This window comes from Fistularia commersonii, chromosome 13 (assembly GCF_037954325.1).
Source record: "Fistularia commersonii isolate RoL2024-O1a breed Wild chromosome 13, RoL_Fcom_v1.0, whole genome shotgun sequence".
NCBI lineage: Eukaryota > Metazoa > Chordata > Actinopteri > Syngnathiformes > Fistulariidae > Fistularia > Fistularia commersonii.
In genome coordinates this window covers 1,758,980-1,779,903 of record NC_141296.1, presented here as the reverse complement: position 1 = coordinate 1,779,903, position 20,924 = coordinate 1,758,980, and the positions used below count along the sequence as shown (strand labels likewise).

At 42.1% G+C, this 20,924-nt stretch overlaps 1 protein-coding gene and 1 long non-coding RNA gene across 6 annotated transcripts; one reads left to right on the top strand and one right to left on the bottom strand.

The window, feature by feature from the left end:
• The first annotated feature begins 1,329 nt into the window (after window positions 1-1,329).
• LOC147227507 (putative monooxygenase p33MONOX) lies at window positions 1,330-20,853 on the top strand. 5 transcript variants are annotated; one of them, XM_086158191.1, is made up of 8 exons: window positions 1,330-1,580; window positions 2,224-2,377; window positions 3,757-3,944; window positions 4,033-4,135; window positions 4,357-4,484; window positions 7,620-7,771; window positions 7,913-8,088; window positions 11,076-12,237. In XM_086158191.1, the coding sequence occupies exons 2-8, from the start codon at window positions 2,350-2,352 to the stop codon at window positions 11,279-11,281; spliced, it is 981 nt and encodes a 326-aa protein (XP_086014317.1). In that variant the 5' UTR covers window positions 1,330-1,580; window positions 2,224-2,349; the 3' UTR covers window positions 11,282-12,237. The 5 variants fall into 5 exon arrangements, with proteins under 5 accessions (XP_086014317.1, XP_086014321.1, XP_086014320.1 ...); XM_086158195.1 differs by lacking the exon at window positions 11,076-12,237 and adding an exon at window positions 20,706-20,853 and having other exon boundaries at window positions 1,341-1,580; XM_086158194.1 differs by lacking the exon at window positions 11,076-12,237 and adding an exon at window positions 20,042-20,605 and having other exon boundaries at window positions 1,341-1,580.
• LOC147227508 (uncharacterized) lies at window positions 11,441-16,109 on the bottom strand. The gene is made up of 2 exons (XR_015107023.1): window positions 16,015-16,109; window positions 11,441-14,764 (listed from the first exon to the last, which is right to left on the bottom strand). It is a non-coding gene; the product is annotated as an uncharacterized LOC147227508 (long non-coding RNA).
• Window positions 20,854-20,924: the final 71 nt, after the last annotated feature.

Below are 20,924 nucleotides of genomic sequence, written 5' to 3'. Positions count from 1 at the left end.
GAAGAAGGTCAACGGGTTCATTTATGTCGTTCCTAAGAGGGAAAACAAGCAAAATAACAAAGAAAGAGAAAGAAAGAAGAATCCGCCACGTTTCCTGGAGCCTGAAAGAGGCAGGATGATGATATTATGATTGTTTTTGATTATTATTATTATTCCATTGCTTGAAATAAATGTGTTTCTCCAGCAACACAAGGAAGATTTGACATAAGGTGAGTAGAGGAACCCACCGGAAGCCCAAATGACTTTTAAACTCTTTCCCAAATGCATCTTTGGATGATTCGACCTCGATCCTGATGTCACGCCCTTTGCTTTGCGACCACAGACTTGCTGCAAGAAATGTTTTGCAGTTCCGCCGTACAAAAGGAAAGAAAAAAAAAAAGGTTTCCCCTCCCGCTCGGCTCCCGCCGCTGCGGCAGCGCGGCCTGCTGGGTCGCAGCTGCAAACGCAAGAGAGAAACACTCATGCGCGCCGTTATTTACATTTTAATCCACGGTTTGACCCCGGTGTCACATGACCGCATCCGCAGATCGGTGAAATCACACGACACGTTTGCTCGCCTTTCTTCGATCCGTGACGGTTGATGTCGTCTCGTCGCATCACCCGGGTCCGAGGGGGCCCGACCCCGTCCAGAACAAGTCGTCGCTCTTCGACTTAAAGGGGTTTTCGACGAAAAGCGCTTCCACTTCCTGTCAGGTGACCAACGCTTCCTGTGCAGGACGCCGTGCACCAGACGCAGCGCCCGTAGCCTTTGCAGTGTTCCCAAAACAACATGGGGTTTGTTATGGAGGCCGGACACTCAGCGAGGGTGGAATCGCTCACCAGCCGCAAAAAAGAACACACACACACACACACTCACACACACTCACACACACACACACTAACACACACACTGCTCCCCAAATGAAAATCTAGACCTGATTATTCATTGAAGTTGGATTTGTGCAACTTAATCTGCTGTCATCCATTACAATACACCCTGCACATACACTCACACACTCAAACACTCACACACACTCACACACACACACACACACACACACTGCTCCCCAAATGAAAAATCTACACTTGATTATTTACTGAAGTTGGTCTTGTGAAACTTAATCTGCTGTCATCCATTACAATACACCCAAACCCTGCACACACACACACACACACACACACACGCACGGTCTCTCTCTCTCTCTCTCTCTCTCTCACTCACACACGCGCACACACACACACACACACACACACACACACACACATATGTATAAGGCGATCTTACCGAAACCTGCTGCACTGGAACTCTACTTTCACTTCCGCCGACGAGACAAGCTTCCCTCACTGACCTTGTGTGTGTGTGTGTGTGTGTGTGTGTGTGTGTGTGTGTGTGTGTGTCTCGCAGACAGAAAGAGAGAGAGACAGAGAGGGTATTTCAGAGCTGTGTTTACTCTCTACATGTCCAAAAGTCATGGATGATGCAAAAGGCGAACAAACACACCGACGTCCGAAGCGCCCGTCCACTCTGCCGACTCGACGCCACGGTGAGAGTCAGAGCTCCACGGCCGTGGAATAATCTCACCTGCACGGAGGAAACACCGGTGAGTGTCAACGTGTTATTTTATTTTTTATTTTTTTTGTTGTTGTTCCGGCGTGCGCTACGGATGATTGCATGAAAACGATCAAAAAAAATCAGAGTATTCGGATCCTGGAACGGGTTTAAATCGTGTGATATTCGTTTATTCAAATATAATGACATGTTTCTAATGATCCCACACCCTATGTCTTCACTTCGATTTGTTATTTTTTTGCAAGTCACTGTCTGGTTTCCCATCAAGCTGCTGAGCTGCACAGATTTCTCAGAGAGGAAGTCGACTTGGGAGGGGAAAAAAAAAAAATTAAAAAAAAATAAAAGATTTCAATTATGACATGGTTGATATGATATGGGGCGTGGAAAGTGAAGCAAAAAAAAAAAAAAACAGTTGAGGTAGAAATCACATGAGTACTGTTTGTTGTTCCTCCCAGACAACATTTATTTTTTTGTGGAAAATAAAAAGTGTCTGGCAGGCGTCTAAAAAGCGGGTCAGTATTTGAGGGATGTGACCAGATCTGCTGATATCAGTGACCCTGCCGGGAGTCCAACTCCCAGCTTCTATTTGGGGGGCAGGTCAGAAACAGAACACCGTGATGCCGGCGAAAGCGTGATGCCTTTATTTTTAACCTTCCCCCCCCCTCCTTGTGCAGAAACCCGATTGGTCGGACGGATTTCGATATCACAAAGGATTGTTGACTCTTTTTCTGTCGAGAGGTCTTCGACTTCCCGGCTCGGGGGCGAAAGGTTAAAGGTGTGTGAGGAAATCCGCCGCCGGGATGGCTTCGGGACGGGAGGATATGCCAGGTAACGTCCGATTAAAAATCGGCATCAAGCCGGTCGTGATATTTCTATTATTTCATCGTTACCCCGTCACTGACGCTCTCCTGTGTTTATGATCACGTGGGCGGACGTGAAAACTTTCTAAATGTTAGTCTTCAAATGTACGCAAAGTCATCGGGTCAAAACACCCGACAGTCTGATGTGTAACGGTGAAGTCAAGGCCGGTGACGGACAGATGAGATAAACTTAATTGACTCCCAATGGCAAAACTCTTTTGTCACAACAGTGTAACACTTACAGTATCAATAAATATAAATATAAATATAAATATAAATATAAATATAAATATAAATATGAATATAAATAGAGAGACAGTTAAAAGACAATACAATTAACTTGGGCAATTAAAATATAATTCATAATAAATTATTATTATTACTATTATTATTATTATTATGATTGTTGTTGTTGTTGTTGTTGTTGTTGTTTTTGTTGTTAAAAGACAAACATATATTTGCATTTGTAATTTATAGTTATATATTAATTTTTAATTTTTCTCTCTCTCTCTCTCTCTCTCTCTCTCAGTAGACCTTAAAACAGTTGATAGCCTCAACCTTGACAATTTATATTTTATTGTATTTCTTATTCTCCCTCCTTCCTACTATTATCTATTATTGTTATGTTTTTGCTTGAAGCTCTGGCACAACAATTTCCTTCGGGATAAATAAAGTTGTTCTTATCTTATATACAGGACTGTCTTAGAAAATCAGAATATTATGATAAAGTTCTTTATCTTCTTTAATGCAATTCCAAAAACAAAAATGTCATACATTCTGGATTCATTACAAATCAACTGAAATATTGCAAGCCTTTTATTATTTTTATATCGCTGATATTGGCTTAAATCTTAAGAAAACTCATAAATGCTATCTCAAAATATTAGAATATCATGAAAAAGTAATTTTTGTTTTTTTAATTGCATTACAGAAGATAAAAGAACTTTATCAAAACATTCTAATTTTCTGAGACAGTTCTGTACATATATATACGTATAAATCTGTAATTTAAAGGCTACTATACGCATTCAATCCTCCTCTCACACCAAATAGCTCCAATTCCAGCATCTGTCTCCCAAAATATTCACCATCCCCCGTCTGTGCCTGAGCCAGCCGTCTCAGTCTGCCTTCTCTGACCTTCTGTCCAAAACATCTAACATGATGGACTCCTTCCTGATCCAATTCAGCCTGGTTTTTCATTTCTGCTTGCAAAAATTTTGCAGAAAAAAAAATCTCAAATAGGGGTGAATCCTGCATTTATCTCAGTCCAACATCTGCTGTGTAGAAGCGTCTGCAACAACACCTGGTCTCAGGAAAGCATGTTTTGCTCTGCGATCTGATACTCAGCGCTGGAATCCGGCACGTCGCCCGGGATCTTCGGTCCCCCGTCGTCCCCCGTGGGAATGATTCGGCACAACATCAGCTACGACGAGCTCATGGAGGTGCCCATGCATTCGCCGCCTCCGGATCTCAGCCTTAACAACCTATGGAGGGATCCCATCATCCCAAAGCACCGCTTTTGGGACAACGGAGAGGTACTTGTCTTGCTGCCTGACGGTTCTCACATGTGTGTCTCGGCATCTGACGGGATTTTATTCCACCGGTTCAATGGTCTGGGCTCAGGAGAGGGAGGGCTGTGGCGCGCTGATGGCTTTCGAGGCGGCCAAGCCTTCGGTTCCAGTGGTGAAAGCCAAGGCAACGTCTCTGATGAGCTCGCTGATGATCAGTAAGTACGCCAAAAACAACTGAAGAGAAGTCTGTTTTGTTGGGTTTTTTTTTTTTTTTTGGATAGAACATTCAGACAATATCACAGGACGTCTACTGCGGTAGAGCTACCGTTTCAGATTAACAGTGAATTTGCGAATAATCTGTGGAATGTGAATGTGCTGTGATGAATCACAGCACATGATAGGATTGGGTGATGTAATATCTGCCATCTCTAATTAGAGCAGACGCATCAAAACCTGCAGAAGTTTGAGCACCAGGCGGGTCTGACTGATACCGGGTACACGCCGCACAAGGGTCTCTCTGCGGAGGAGACCCGCTTTCACAGATTGGCTGATGGCACACTTCCAGTAAGTACAAATATCAAGTACAAGCTGTGATGTGCCGGTGAGAAGTGATAAGCAGGAAAATATCTCCTATCTCAGTACGTCATGGTGCGTTACAGGGCAACATAACTTTTGGTTTTATGAAATGATATCTATTCAACCGCAGAGAGTATGCCAAGGGGCGCAATCACTACTTTCCCTCCTGCCAGCGCATCAACCTTCAAATAATACACATTTATCGTCCCCTAGGAAAAATGAAAAGTAACTTACAGAAACAAAACAAGCACTTTTCAAATATTAATATCACCCTTCGTTATCCCCAAATCAAATTTCAATTCCCATTGATTCGAATGAGCGGGGTAAAAAATAAAAAAAAAGAAGCTAAAGGATCAGAATGGTCATGTTACATTTCTTGAAGACAGCAAAACAATCCCAGGCAACTAAACAAAACAAAACAAAACAAAACAAACAACAGCAATCAGTCGGGGTCCGCGATAAGTGGATGAATGAATAACAAAGCTCTGAAATCATAAAAGAATGCAAGAATCAGGATTTTTAATTGTCATTGTGCAGACACAGTGACAGTATTGCAATTAAACTCCCGGCTCGGAGTATGTATGGGATTAAGAAGAAAAATTAGTTGTATACATAGTGTGGGTGGCATGAAGGGTGATATGAGTATGACTGAGCTGGTATGGTACCGAATGAAAATAAGCGACTCAATCATCAAAACAAACTATATATGGAGTGACCTTTTTCAAATTGAGAGTTAGACCCTGTTTTATTTTTTTTTCCGCCCCTGCGTCACATTGACGTCTGCCTTGCTCAAAGGTTGTGTTGGCTCATCGCTCCAAGGTTCAGCTCGCACTGATCCAAACAAGCTTGTCCACGCACATCAACGAGAAATAGATTTGCGTGATCTTAAACAACCGCATTCCAACACGACATAGTGATTAAGTCGATCACAAAGCAGAATCTTTGTAAACAAATGACGTCACGCCATCGTCTGTTATTTAATGCTAAGTTGTAGCAGATACGTTGCCAGGCAACGCCCTTGCTGATCCGCCCCCTCTGAAATGGACCAATCACAGGGCACCTCTCTGAAAAAGCCCTAGACAGTTCCGAGGCCCGCTGCGTGGATTGTTTTTGTCCCCGAGTAAAACCAAAGACCGTTTACCTTGATCCGACGGCCTATTATGGACAAAATGGGAAAATACAATGGCCTTGAACGCCAAAGAAACCGTATTATTAAAAGGTACGTCTGTAAACGGTTTGTTTCAACGCCTCATGCTAGCTACCGTTTTTGATGCTAACTAGCTTGTGTAGCTGCCATTCGAGCTTGCCCGAGTCAACGGGCATATTCTATTCGATATTAACATCATTTGGGGGTTAAATTTGTCAGCTTTAACTCGTATCAACTTATACTTCTATGAAATGTGCCGAAAAAATAGTGCCAATAATCCTCGGACCGTCGGCCGTCGGCTAAACTAAGCCGCTAGCGGTTGCCGAGCAGTCACGGTAGCGGTTCACGAACCGTGATGGTTTCTACCGTAACACCTATTTATTTTAAAACAATGATTGGCAATATCTTCATCCCTATCTGATTAAGCACTTTACAACTGTCGTTACGCTTGTGTAAATTAATTTACTTGGTCAACTAAAACGAGCCACACAACCCTACGTTGTTTCGAAATACTTAAAAGTTCCAAATGACACTCGGCCTACCGAGCAGCATATTGTGACATTACAGTACAGAGGGTCACTTTGACTCCTTTTTTTGTTTATACTGTCTCATTGCTTTTTAATTAATGGACTGAAAAAAGAGTATCCAGGCACATAAAGGCTTTATGGTGGATTAAACGAGTTTACATTATAAACGTTAATATCCCCTTGAGGGGCAATTTGTTGTGCAGCCAGCAGAGAAACAAACAGAGATAGAAAACACTCAACATAGCAACACATATGGTATAGATTCATCAGTAAAATAAGTTTATGGTGTCTGTTTGGACAAAACAGTCCCATGCTGAATTGTCCAAGGAGTTTTAGGCCCCGTCTAGAGCGGACAAAACTTTGGCGATGTTGCAGTGAGACCCCTGTGACTTCTCCGAGGGATTCGTCTTTTTGCGTTTATATTTTCCTTGTTTCTCATCCGAAATTTGATTGTCTTATGACTGATTTCACTATCAGCTGTTTTATGTGCGTGACACAAACACCTAAGATACACTCAGGAACTGCGTTGAACTCACTGGAGCGTACCCTGGCTCGGGAATCGTCTCCTGACCTTTTTTCCCCCTGCGTCGTCTAGTCAGAGCTTGTCCTGGCAACTGGACACGTCAAGTTATTTGAAGACTTTTTTGGACATCAACCCGTCCAAAAGGTGTCTTCAATTTTGCATCTTGCAGAACTGAAGAAGCCTCACAGATCAGCGATGAAATGTCTTGACAGAAATGACAAGATTTGACAGCAAAACACCATGACTGAGAACCCCGTCAGACACTATTTCTATCCACATGTGCACTTTTAAAAAGATCATCAATTCTGTCAGTCTCGTGGTGTAATTTTAAACTTGTGGGTGCTGCTGAATGTTTGAGGTTCAAAACCACCTGTCCAGTGCAGTCACATCTGTCAGCCACATTTTAATTGCTGTTTAATGGAAGTGAATGTGGACTAGGTTACACTATTTATACTATTTTTGTAAAGTTCTGTATATTATGTATAGTTGTTCATGTAACATCTCGATGTTATCCATTCTGTAGAGTTCTATAAGACACCTGAAAATCTTTAGCTCCATCTGTATATTCTGTATAATTGTTCATATATCATGTCTTTATTATCCCTTCTGTAGAGTTACTGTATAAGATATCTGTACATTTATAGTTCCATCCATATATCGTCATCTGTTAATCATATTAATCACTAACGGTTTGTTTATAATTTGCACATAATTGTCCGTCATACTTGCTGTAGCTGTAAAAAAAATTGCATTCATTTATCTGTTCTTTAACTCTGCATTTATCTATAAATCCTGCAGATTCTGTACATTTGCCCATCTGCTTTTTACACGTGCGATTAGCTGCTTAAAGCCTTTTCTTTACTTTGTATCCTTACATGTGTAATGACAATAAAGTTGAATCTTCACTGTTTTCATTATTTGCGCAGAAGTTGAAAATGCCAAGTGGGGACATCAAGGAGGACAGGATTACAACATCAGCACAATCTACCCCCAGTGGCACACCCTGTGTCACCCCTTCTGTCACCCCATCTGTCACACCCTGTGTCAGTCCCCACTCATCACCGGCTGTAACTCGCAGGTAGGCCACGAGCGCCCCGTCGATAGCCGGTCTGCCGCGTTTTTCCCAACATTTCGTGTCGCCCGTCTCCATTTCAATATGGCATCTCCTTCCCTTTTTTTGCTGGTATTCTCATGATCTTATTTCATGGTGGGAAAACAGGAGCTGGTTCCAGCTGAGTCCCACTTCCACATTTGCAATCCCAGAGGTCAACGATAGCGATCTAGGCACTGACATGGGCGGAAATGAAGGCGGCGGAGGGGAGAGATGGAGCTTTTTTGGAAGCCGGTCTGTGGTCCAGAAGTCCCCCACTCACCCGGGCTCTGAACCCAGCACAGGTGAGATGCTTATTCTCAGTAGATCCGTCTGGATCATAATAGTAGTGTTATGAATGCACACGACGGGGTTTTGTGTCCCTCTGAATACAATAGCGCTCGTTTCACCGCACACATGAATCCGGTTTGCAACTTTAAATTGGTGGTGTATCTCTACATGTACTGTGTACGCACAGATGAGTATATATATATATATGAATTCATGCAGACAAAGCTACTGGCTTAATGGTACTTTTTTTTTTGTAATACCACAGCTTACTTTTATAACAAGTTCAACCGTTAAAAAAAGCTGCATCTATACAGTTTCTCATTCACATTCACGTTTTTTAAAAAAACTGGTGCAGACCGGGGCCTTTTACGTCCCGCCAAAGTATTTTCTTTGAATATTTGAAAAGGTATTTCCAATCAACATTGAATTTCAAAACGCCTTATTTTTTCCATTTGTTTAATTTTGTATGGATGATTGCATACAAAATAATGTCGGTACATTTATATGGTCACAAATGACTTTAAAGTTGAAATAAAATGCCAAAAAATGTAAATATCTAAATTGCAATTTTCATTTTCTTCAATTTCCATGATACCTAGTTAGCCCGTGCATAAAAATTACATTACATTTGGCAGACGAAAAGCAACTTACAATAGAGGACATAAGGACCGCAAATAACACTTGCAAATACAAGATGCAAGAAATTAAATAAGGAAAATGGCCCACCTGCCAAAATAATGCCCCCCCCCCCCATCTACTCACTACTCACTAGTGAGTAGATTCATGGTGAAAGTTCAAATTAGTACACATCAGTGGTGTTTTTGCAGAGACAAATCCATTATTGGCATTATTTCTAACGCAAAGGGAAACAAATGTAGCCCAAAATAATTTCCATTAATTTTCCACATACTGAGGTCAACCGTCTGGAACTTAATCTGATGAGAAAGAGCAGGCCGCACTTGCAGTTGGTCTTCCTAACGCCCGTCATGATAGACCGTTTGCCCACATCGGCTGCTTCAGCTGCGCCCACATCTCTGATATCTGAACCGCTTGAAGCTCAAGCCCCGTCTCTGCAGCACTCCTTCCGCACCCTTTCTCTTTTCTTTTACTCTGATGCCTTCAGGCAAAAACTACAGTTTGGGGTTTCCCTCTCTTGCCTTTCTCTTGTTTTTGCGATGACATACTCACGTTTCCATCCACAACAGAACCGGGAGTATAATAATCGTATTTAGCGTTATCTTAAGTGATCCAGATGGGAGCAGGGGAGTCGGCCCATCACAGCTTCAGAATAAATTTGTCAATCAAAGATATTGTCTTCCTTTTTTTTTTTTTTAAACTGGTTGTGAAGGCACCAGTATGGCAGTGCAGTGGTTCCTGGTTCAATCCATGTAGAGTAGGAGACTGTGGAGTTCGCATGTTCTTTCTGCGCCTTTTTAAGCCAAAAGATTTTGTCCTCCGTGATATTCTGTGTCTGTCCCTCTTTCCCTTCAAGGATTGGCTTTTTTAAAAAAAGACGGTTGACATTCATAAAAAAAGCCTGAGGAGTGCCAGATGAGATAAATGATAATAAATTTCACGCGGATCTTGATGTCAGGACCACTAGACCGCTTTAATTCATTATCTTTATTGCTGTCTTTTTTTTTTAACTCTTCTTTTTTCCCCAAGAACCATTTTATGAATTTTTTATGGGAAAAAATGTGAGATTTTATTGAACAAGTACATGTTTTTACATGGAAAAAAAAGGGGTTTGCATCTTAGCTGATGCATCCAAATCCTTTTACAGTGCAACACAACAGTGACCTGAATTACTAGAAATAATGCAATCGCCTCACAAGAGGGCAGCATCCGAACAATACTGCACAAACTGAGTCAGTGATAATTAGCGTGTTCCTCATGCAAGCTGCCAGAAGAAACCCTTGGATTTGCAAACGCGAAGCTAAAGAAAAGCCATTTATAGCTTAACTTCTTCTCCAAACTATACTGCTCGAAAAAATAAAGGGAACACTGGAACAACACAATGTACCTCCAAGTCAATCACACTTGTGTGAAATCAAACTTAGGAAGCGACACTGATCGATTTGGACTTGTTTTAAGGACACGACATCAACGTTGGATCAGCCCGGAGTGTGTTTTTACACTTTTATTTTGGAGAGACTTCAAATTCAGACCTCCATGGCTTCATACATTTGATTCCCATTGTGTGATTTTGTTGTCAGCACATTCATCTATGGGAAGAACAAAGTATTTCCTAAGAATATTTCATCCATTCATATCTAGGATGTGTTATTTTTGTGATCCCTTTATTTTTTTGAGCAGCGTATGATTTATAGCTTATTGAGGCACTGTATACAGGAAACTGAAGCGGCTCAAAGCCTTTAGCTGTCAGTACAATTTGGGGGAAAATCTTTTGTATGTGATGCTAAGGTTAATGATTTACGGTGCTGGTTTTTACATTATCTTGTGACTTTTTTCACCCTCTACTTCTGTGTGGCTATTTTACTCTCATTTTTGACAAGTTGGGTTGATATACCTTCGTCCACCTTTAGAAAAACCCAAATCTGTTTTGTGCTTTGATGGATTCCTTCATGGATTCCAGTCGTGAACGTTTGGCCACGTCACGCTGATCTGGCACCTTCTCTTGAGAATGTGAAGCAGGAAAGGCAGGAAAGCACGGGTTTTGCTCTCGCAAGGCAGGAGGTGTCGTGTCACTGACGGAGCGGGAGCAGGATTTTAAAAAAACGACAACGATGTGTTTTCACGCTTAGTACCTCCTGGCTTTAGGTGAAACCGGACTCTTGGTGCGTACCAATGAAGGGTGCTCAGGTCCGCCAGAGAATCTTCACGTCCCCTCCGGCTCACAGCGAATCCGCCGTTCGAAATGAAAACTTTACCGAAATGCGTTTGGATACGATTCACATTTATTGTGTTGGACAGCTTTTTGACGAGGCCCGAAACCGTCTCGAAAGCCATGTTATGCCTCCCCCTCTTCTCCCTTTTGCAGGCTTCTCGCTTCAATCCTACTTCGGCCTTCAGAAATCCTCAACTATAGACGGCACCAACACTCAAGTCAACCTCAAGTTGGACGACCCCGCGCACTTCACGCCCCCCAAAATTGAAATCTCAGGCATCGACGCCAAGCCAGCGGCGCCGCGGCCTCACAAACTCAAACCTCGGGACATGAACGTTCTGACCCCCTCGGGCTTCTGAGGCCGCATCAGGCGGCAAAGTTTGCTCCCCGGTCTTCATTCTCGGTCGTCGGACTCCCCACCGTGCTCTCCTGCCTTCCTTTGTCCCCTCTGCCTCTTGTCAAATACGCCCTTAGATGGAGAGAATTTATCTTCTGGACGGATGTTTCTTCCTCCAGGAGGGGGAGGGGGGACCCCCACTCAGATTAGATGGCGACGTTGTTCTCTAGGCCATCCCTCTCTCATCTCATTGGTCCAAACTTAACACCAAATTTAAATGCTTAACATGTCATCTTTTAATATGTTACTGAATCCTATTATTCCACCAGTAATAGCTGCATCGGCATGCGTTGACTTGCAGTCCGTTATTAGTGATGGCATCACTTGAGCGTCACTCATCCCAGCATTTCATTCATAATGTCTCTTTTTCTTATTGTTATTATTATTTTGCATCAGCTCACCTATGTGTAGGTGTGTCGTGCAAATAGCATGCTGCGTAGTTGGGTGTGTGATTGTTTTGGTTGTTGTTTTTTTTTTTTGTTTTTTTTCTCACTCAGCAGCATATTTGCTTTTGGATTTATTGCCAAATAGGTTCAGCCTTTTCAAATATATTGCTTTTGTGATGAGTGTGTGACTGTTGACCTGAAGTGATTAGTTAATTTAATTTTTTTTTTTTTTTTTCATTTTTTTGTTTCATTTTGTTATTTCAACCTTTTTTTTTTTTTTTTACATAGTCCAGTTAAATTCACCATTTTTGTTTGAACTAACAATATTTTTGTATTTCATTGCGGTATGCTTGAATTTGTATTAATAAATAACTAAAGTGGTCATTTTCAATTTTCAATTTTTTTTTTTTTTTTTTGATGTCACTACCAAGAATCCTCGCCGGTTCTTGTCAAATATCCATTGATTCCTCGCACAAGGAAGATTGTTTACCCTCTTCCAACTGTAAATAAATCCAACAATTCCAAGCACAAATGCCTCTCATGTCTTTGCTGACCGGCTGTTTCATCCACGGAGGAGGTTGATCACAAAAATGATCGACAATAATTACAATAAAAAACAATTTGAACACCTCCCTTCCCAAATTTATTCATAAAAAAATATTAAGAACTTTGGTCAGTGGCTCCCAAGATGCTTTACGCTTCTTTATACACATGTATTTGCTATGACAGGCGAATAATCAGGATTTCAGTCTTAAAATATGGTAACTGGCCAGAAGATGGCAGAGTAAACCACCATTTTTCAGGTCGGCCCTAATGTTTTTTTTTTTTTCTGCATTCTCCTCTTTGCTCCCAAGAGTTTAATCAAATATGGATGAAGAATCCAATCCACATCAGATTATGTTATTGGTCAGTTGTGATAACAACTCTGGCGAAACTGAAACTTGGGGAAATAATTGCACGGGATAAATAAAATCCCACATGTGGGCGGAGATCAGATGGAACAGGATGCGAGCAAATGCAGTCCGGGAGATGGACGATGGCATCCGAATGTGTGCACACACTCCCCTCATTAACCTCGGCCTCCAGTTGCACAAAGTTCGCAGAACATTTTCTTCAAGTGCGATGCCTCCCGTTTCCACATCAAACGTTTTGATGTCGCTCCCAGATTGAGTAAAATATACAGGACGGCATGTTTTTTTTCTGGAACTGGAAAAGGCTTATAGGCCTTTTAAAGCAACCTATGGTCTCTTGACACGTGTGTGTGTGTGTGTGTGTGTGTAAACATGCACGTAACCAAGTGTGACAGAGAAGCAGGATGTTACTATGTGTCACCGTTTATTATTTTCGGGCGTGCCCTCACTTTATTGTCATTATTGTTGCTATCGTTATTAGCATTAGCATTATTAGCATGCCTATGATTATTATTGCTGATGATGTTGTCGGCATGGTAAAAAATAGATATTTAGTTATTCTTGCGACTGTTTGACCTTCTGAATAAAACAACAGCAGACTCTCCCACAGTGAAAAGAGTAATAAAGGCCGAGGTTTCTAAGCTTCTTCGTCTGGCGCGCCGCGGTAGCACGATATTTGAACCCAAATCTGCTAATTAGACAGCTTTGCTGCAAGAATAAGACAAATGCTCAGCCGTGGATGTGGTTACAGGCGAGAGAGATGGAACCTGAAGAGCCGGGCAGGGGAGGCATTATAGCTGGGGTTGCGGAGACAATGGGCGGGGGTGTCTGGGAAGGAGGGAAAATGGGGAATATGAGTCGAGGGTGGAGTAGCTCATGACATAATACAGATGGCTCACTCTCCAGGTCCGACATGACGTGGTTTTTGAAACCCCCCTCCCCTTTTGCTCCCTGCTTCTTACCTCCGGGGCGACGAGCACCACCCTGCCGGCGTGGAAGATCTGCTCCGCTCTGTAAAAAAACAAAAAAAATCAATCCTCCAATTCTCACCCGGTGCCCCTTTAGACCATGAATAATATAGAAACCCGGGTGACTAAAGGAAACGTCACAGGCGTCTTACGATCCCGACGATGTTTCCTTGTTGGACGAGATGACGGAGATAGTCATTTGCCAGACACACACACACACACACACACACAACACCTCCAGAAGGGAGGAACAGCTCCAACTCATCCAAAGTTAAAATATATAACTGTTATTGCACGGCTTCCCCGCAGCTCGCTCAGTTTACCTCAAAATAGCGGTTTCTCCAAATGCCTCTGCGGTCTGGCTTCCAGACACATATCCGACCTCCTGGTTGTTTATGGACCTTTCACAACACCCAGATCGTCAGACACTGTAATTCATTATAAATGATTAAACAAAATGTGACTAAAGACAGGTTGTTTTTTTTTACAGCGTTGATTCCAATGATAAAATGTGAAGGAATCAACCATTCAAATTAACAGCGAACTTTAACTTTAGAAATTATAAAGAAATGCTCCAGTGCTTTTTTTTTCCCCTATTCTGTTTTCTATTGTTATCCTTCTTGTTGTTGTTCACTCTGCTGTCTTTCTATTTACCCATATTTATTGATACTTTAACTGTTGCGCTGCCATGACAAAAGAATTTCCCCTATGGGGAAGTTTTTCTTGTTTTAAAAGCGTGAGAAAAAAAATCCCCCCCCAAAAAAGTAGGCTTTTAAAATTTTGGAGATTTACTGATATATTAGCACTGAATGTATTTTACTGGTATTTGTTGCTGGGCGGCTGGAAACTGAAGGTTTTTGAACTCCAAATGATCTTCTGGCACCGGGTTGAGTCACAGAGCCGGGATCAGGACCGACATCTTCTACAACGTTGCTAAATCTCATCCTCGCGTGTCCCGATGTCACTCTAGAAACACGCCTACCATAAATGACTAATCTTTGTTCTGGTTAAAAGATTTATCACCTTTTGGCAAGTGACGTAAAATGAGGGTTTGTTCGTGTCCGTCGAGGTTTTTTAGAAGCGGTGGATGCGAAGCGTTCTGTCACGAGGCTGAAACCCCGTCAGCGGCCCGACGGCGCTTCAGACTCCAGGAGAGATGACACACTGGTTTCATGGGAAGCTGAGAAAACACAATTACTGGATCAGAACCTGCTTGGATGGATGGATGGATGGATGGATGGATGGATGGATGGATGGATGGATGGATGGATGGATGGACGGATGGATGGACGGATGACGGATGAATGGATTTGATGGATGGATGGATGGATGGATGGATGGATGACGGATGGATGGATGGATGGATGGATGGATGGATGGATGGATGGATGGATGGATGGATGGATGGACTATAGGGTCTTGGCTTGGGGGATGGGAGGTTTACTGTTTCCATTCTTCATCTTCTTCTTCTTCTTCTTCTCCCTGCTGTCGTTTTATTGGAGGATGTCTTTTGATCTTCTAACTGTCTGTTTATATTTATATTCATATTTATCTTGTTTTTTTTTTTTTTTTGGCATTATATGCTGTGACAAAGGAATTTCCCTTATGGAGATCAAGAAAGTCTATCTTATCTTATCAAGACCTGCTTGGACGTATGCACATAATGATGGATGGATGGATGGATGGATGGATGGATGGATGGATGGATGGATGGATGGATGGATGGATGGATGGATGGATGGATACAGGTCTGTCTCAGAAAATTAGAATATTGTGATAAAGTTCTTTATCTTCTGTAATGCAATTACGAAAACAAAAATGTCCTACATTCTGGATTCATTACAAATCAACTGAAATATCGCAAGCCTTTTGTTATTCTAATATTGCTGATTATGGCTAACATCTTAAGAAAACTCAAAAATCCTATCTCAAAATATTAGAATATCATAAAAAAGTAATTTTTGATTGTTTTTTTAATTGCATTACAGAAGATAAAGATTAGAGCCTTCTCAGTCTCGCCGCCTCTCCACAAATGCACGTTTGCAGCATTTCAAGCGTGCACGCGGATCAATAAGAAACAAAAGCGGACATCAGACATGTTAGCATTTCATTTACGTCGCCCAAAACCCAAAAACTCAATCATCAAACCCCCGGAGTTGTTCAATCCCTCCCCCGTCTGACGCGATCCTTTTTTTTTTTTCAATTTCCTCCCAATAAATAGTCAGTTTCATCTGGAGCGAGGCTCCCCGGTGACGTCTTGGGAGGGGTGGATCCTCCGCGTCTTCGTCTTCTACCCGACGCTCTCGGCCCCCATCTGGGACTGATTCAGCGTGAGTCGGCCCGAGGGTGAACTCGAGGTGAACGGGAACCCGAGGGGAGGCGTTATCTTCTCGTTCGCCCTCTCCGACGTTGGATAAAACCGACGGGTACCGATTCCACGTTTCCTCGCCCGGTCCGTCGCCTCGGATAACGCCGGGCCGTCGAGCCGCGAATCTCCGAGGCGTTCGCCAGGAATTCTGGTCCGGTCCCCCGCTGAGACAGAGGGTTGTTGTGTTGTCGGGCCCTCCTGTCGGGCCCCCGGCCCCTAACAAGAACCAGATGTGGATGTGGGAGATCCCCCTCCCTCCGCCGCCCGCCCAGCCTACAATAGGTTCTGAGCAGTCAGCTGGAGGTGCGCCGCTCAGCAGGGGCGTATCCCACCCGTACACTCAATCCTCAGACATTTGGACGCTTCCAACAGCGAGGGCGCCGCCGCCGCTGCCGCCGCCGCCTCACTCAGCTGTTGCTGTCAAAGTGCGCGTCATGTGTATCCAGGGTGATTTCAGTTTGAAAACTGATATTTACGCAGCCCAACGTGGTTGCTTGGAATGTAACGGAGCCAGAGATTAGTTCCTGTTTCTCAATGGCTGTTATTTAGGATAAAATGAAAACCACAGCAGCTGCTGCTGTTAGCATGCTAGTCTGATGCTAGCTGTTTCCATTGGTGATTATTCTACTTTTTTTTTTTCTAATATTAATTTTATTTATCTTATTTTAATTGATCGGTGTTTCCCAAAGTGACATTTCTTTTCTTGCTTTTTGATTTTCATATTTTTTTCATTTTTCATTTTAACACTATTGCTGGGAAATACAGGAGGGTGCGATGATGAAACAGCGCTAATTTTTGAGCAGGATGTGAAGGACAAAGAGCTTCCGCGTGTTTCTCCTCCAAAAGACACGAAAATAGGTTCGAAAAGTGAAACTAAAAACAATAATATCTCAACTTTGCTGAGTTTTTGAGGGAAAGAAAAAGAAAAATTAGAAAAGAGTTGGAAGTGAGGGGGTAAAAGAGGCGGAAGGACGCTTGTCTTCGTCTTCAAATCAAACGCAAATTACGATCTTTAACCCCAACGACAACCGATAATCCAATGACGTATTTTCCACCTTCCTTTCCGAGGCAAGGTGGCCGGGCCATCGCCACTTGGGGATTTTTTTTTTTTTAATCATTTTTTCTTTGTAATTCAGTTCTTGCAATTTATTTTTTATTTTTTTTCCAGTTTTTTTTTTTTTTTTTTTTTTTTTTGATGAAATTGCTATATTCTGGCCTAAGAAGACAGAAACAGTAAAAAAAATGTAGCAAAATTAATTTAATATAATAGATAAAATTCAAGATCTCCTCCCAAAGATACCCAGCATCGCGAAAACTCTCGCTCCTACCGTTGTCGCCACGCTGGGTCTCGTACGCTGTCCGACGCCTCCGAAACGTACGGAGAATATCAGAATATTTCATTCATTCACATCTAGGATGCGTTATTTTAGTGTTATTTTTTGGAGCAGTGTATTTTCAATGTTTATTGTACGTAACAATTATTCCAAAAGTGTTAAATGTACCATATAAAAGAGGAATCCAGTGGATGGTGGGTTGCTAACAGTTTGCAGGAGGTTGGTAAAGGGTTGCGTGAGGTTGGTTGAGGGTTAATATTTTTGGAAATACCATCAAAATGATCTCGTCTCTACTTGGCGGTCGGTCTTGGAACGTCCACCGTATTTCGCAACGACGTTTACCGGACGTACTTTAGTGAGGCGTCTCAGATCTCGTCTGCGAGACCGTCCTCCCCGCAAAGATCTCTCTGGAAACATTTTTCTTTCGCCGTTCTTCTCGTTCGATGCTACATGCTAGTCTTTGTTCCTCTAGTTTATGCTAGTTTAGGAGCTAGTTTAAGCTCCAACTCCGATAGTTCCTGGATTGTCATACGTGACCGACGGCGAATCGACAAATTCGAAAAATGTCTCCACGCTGATTTTTTTCATTTTATTTTATAACCCCCTGAAGGTTTCGCCGCGTCACACGAACCAAGTCGAATGAAGAATTGTCAAAAACGCCGTGAAATCCCCGGGCAAATCCTCGCCGTCCGCCCATCATTTTGTATCACCGAGGTGATTAGGAAACCTTTGATCTTTGGATAACAAAGTCTCAGTTTAAACATAATTAAATTTATTAATCCCCTTAAGCCTGCTGGCAAGGAATGCAATTCTTTGGCCGCTGTCCTTCCATTGGTTCTTACTCACGCACATCCACAGCACACTTGATCGTGTCAAAATACGGCTCGAGGCTGACGCTTAAATAAACCCTCCAGAAAACTCCAAAAGGCCGATCCGCGAGAAAACGCTCGTCCGCTCGCGTCACGGCGACGTTCCAGGGGCTCGAATTTTTTAAATCGGAGTTTGACGAACCGTCCGCTCGTGTCTTATAGTTTGTTTTATTTTTACAGCTTCCTGTAAAAGCAAAAAATAAATAAATAAATCAACAAAAAAAAAAAAAAAAAAAAAAACAGCCGTTCCCCGTCGTCCTCGCATGAAGAGGTGAAGCTGTTTGGACGCGGCCAGGTTGAAGCATGTGACTTGGCCAGACGGCCGGGCATTCCTCAAAGCAAGAGACACGGACGGGCGCAAAACACACCGCCAGACGGTCGGGATTTATTTATTTTTATTCATTTATTTGCATTTTTTTTTTTTGTTTGTTTGCTTACGCCATCCCATGTCACCGCTCTTACCGCCCTCTCGGTGCCCACCGTTAGATAAGACCCAGAAACTAAGATAAGCCGTGTCTCCGGTGCGCTAATTATACAATGTTCATCTACAGCAGGGTGTCGGGAACCCGTAACACCCAAAGAGCCATTTGGACCCGGTTTCCTCTAAAAAGAAAACACCGGGAGCCGCAATTCCTTTTTGACGTCTAAAATAAAGGCACCACTGTAGAAATTGCTTTTTATTACCTTTACACTTTGTATGAACAAGGGTGTCGTGTGTTGCTTCTGAAATTCACAAAGTATGACGGAGAAAATTAAATTTTATTTATGTAATGAACTCATTTTGAGCTTTGGGCTTTCAGAGCGTGTAGCGGAGCCTTGACCTGAATTTTAAAAATAAATCGGGAAAAAAAGTCACCGTGCCAGTAAACAATAAAAAATAAATATTTGCAAAATATCTTCATAAATATATATTTTACCTGGTTTATGGGACTTCTGCTCCTGAACTTCTGCGCACAGCATCTGCAAATCTGGACTTTACCGGCGAGTGTGATGTTATTTTGAGCGGCAAAAAATATAAAATATAAAATAATATAATAATAAATATATAAAAAAATAATAAATATAAAAAAAATTAATAAATATCATTTTATTTAATATTTCAAGATCCCAGTAATCTTCCAACTTAGAACTAAAAGTGAAAAAAAGGAATTAACACAAATGAAATGCACTTCAATTAAATACTTATAATTTATTTTCCCCAAGCCGCTCGGAGCCGCAGTGTAAAGATGGAAGAGCCGCGGGTTGCCGACCTTTGACCTCGGAGCTGGTTTTTTTAAGATCCCTTGAAAGACATATGACTGTCAGTCGGTCGCATTATTTGTTTCGATTGCCGCATTTGACTTTTGCACTCGGGGGAACGAGGCCTGCAGGAGGAAGCGGTGATAAGACCAAATATCATAGCGATGAGTTCACCTCGGACGCCGCTTCGTTTTATTTTAATCGCGACGAACCCGCGCGTCCGATATCGGCTCCGGGGTCGGAAAGCACGACGGCGTCGTAAAAAAAACGCTATCGCGGAAAAAAAAACTCCGACCCACTTATTAATCAGACGGGAGAAATCCGCGACCTTTGACCCCGGTGGTCGGCGGCTCGGAGGAACCCGAGGAAAGCGAAGTAAGAAATGAAATATCGGCACACGATAGCGGCGTCGGCTTGACTGAGGCGGGATAAGAAACAAAAACAAGATTCCCGGTCGACTTACTCTTTCACGTTCCCTCCCCCGCTTGTTTTTCAGGAATATAAAGTCATTCACTCTCACATTACTGACTTTTCTTTTCTTTTTACTCAAGAGGATCTCATTCAAAGAGGGAATGAAACGGTTCGGCGGCAAGACGATCGTTTAAAGTAAACTTTTTTTTTGTTTTGTTTTGTTTTCGGGGCCAAAGTGCATCACCTCCAAGGATCTTCGTGCTCCTTCTCAAAAGGCCGTCTGACATCTGCAAATGATCGGGCGCTCGTTTTCCGACAGAACCGAAAGGACGGACCGGATAGGAATGAGGAATAAGGAATACGCGCTCCTGATTGCATTTCAAAGATAATTATCCTTTAAAAGCGTCTTTTAAAACATCCAAGTGTTCAAACCTCGCTGTATTCAGAACCCCGTGTTATTCATAAATTGTCACTTATTATTTTATTATCTTGCTTTCTTCATTTATGCAAAAAAAAAAAAATGCCCTGCCATCTGTTTTTATGGGGTATTTTTTATTTTTCATTTAATGATACTTTTGTATCTGTATCTGCGCATTTTGTTCTATTCTGTTTCATTTTTTTTTTTTTCTATTTTATTTAATTTCCCAGCTTGCATTCAAGCCGATTTGCAAGGGATAGAGTTTGATCTTCATTTTTTATTTATTGAATAAATAAAATAACAACAAACCTTCTTTGTGCTGGGAAAGAAACTGCACCATATTTCTGCTATTAATTGTGTATTATCCTTCCTTACCAATAAATTGATCACTGTTGACATTTTTTTTCTTGCATTTTAAAATGTTTAATTTAATTTTTTTTTTTTTTTTTTTTACATTATTGCTGGGTGTGATGATGAAAAAGCTGATTTTGGAGCAGGATGTTTCCTTTCCTGGAGAGCTTCTACATGTTCCTCCTCCAAAAGACAGGAAACCCGATCAGAAAAGCGAAACTAAAAAAAAACGATAGAATCGCAGCTCTGCTGACGTGTGGAAGAGATGAGAAGAAGAAGAAGAAGAAGAAGAAGAAGAAGAAAAAATAGAAAAGAGTCGGAAGTGAGAGGGTGCACGTTGGCAAAAGAGG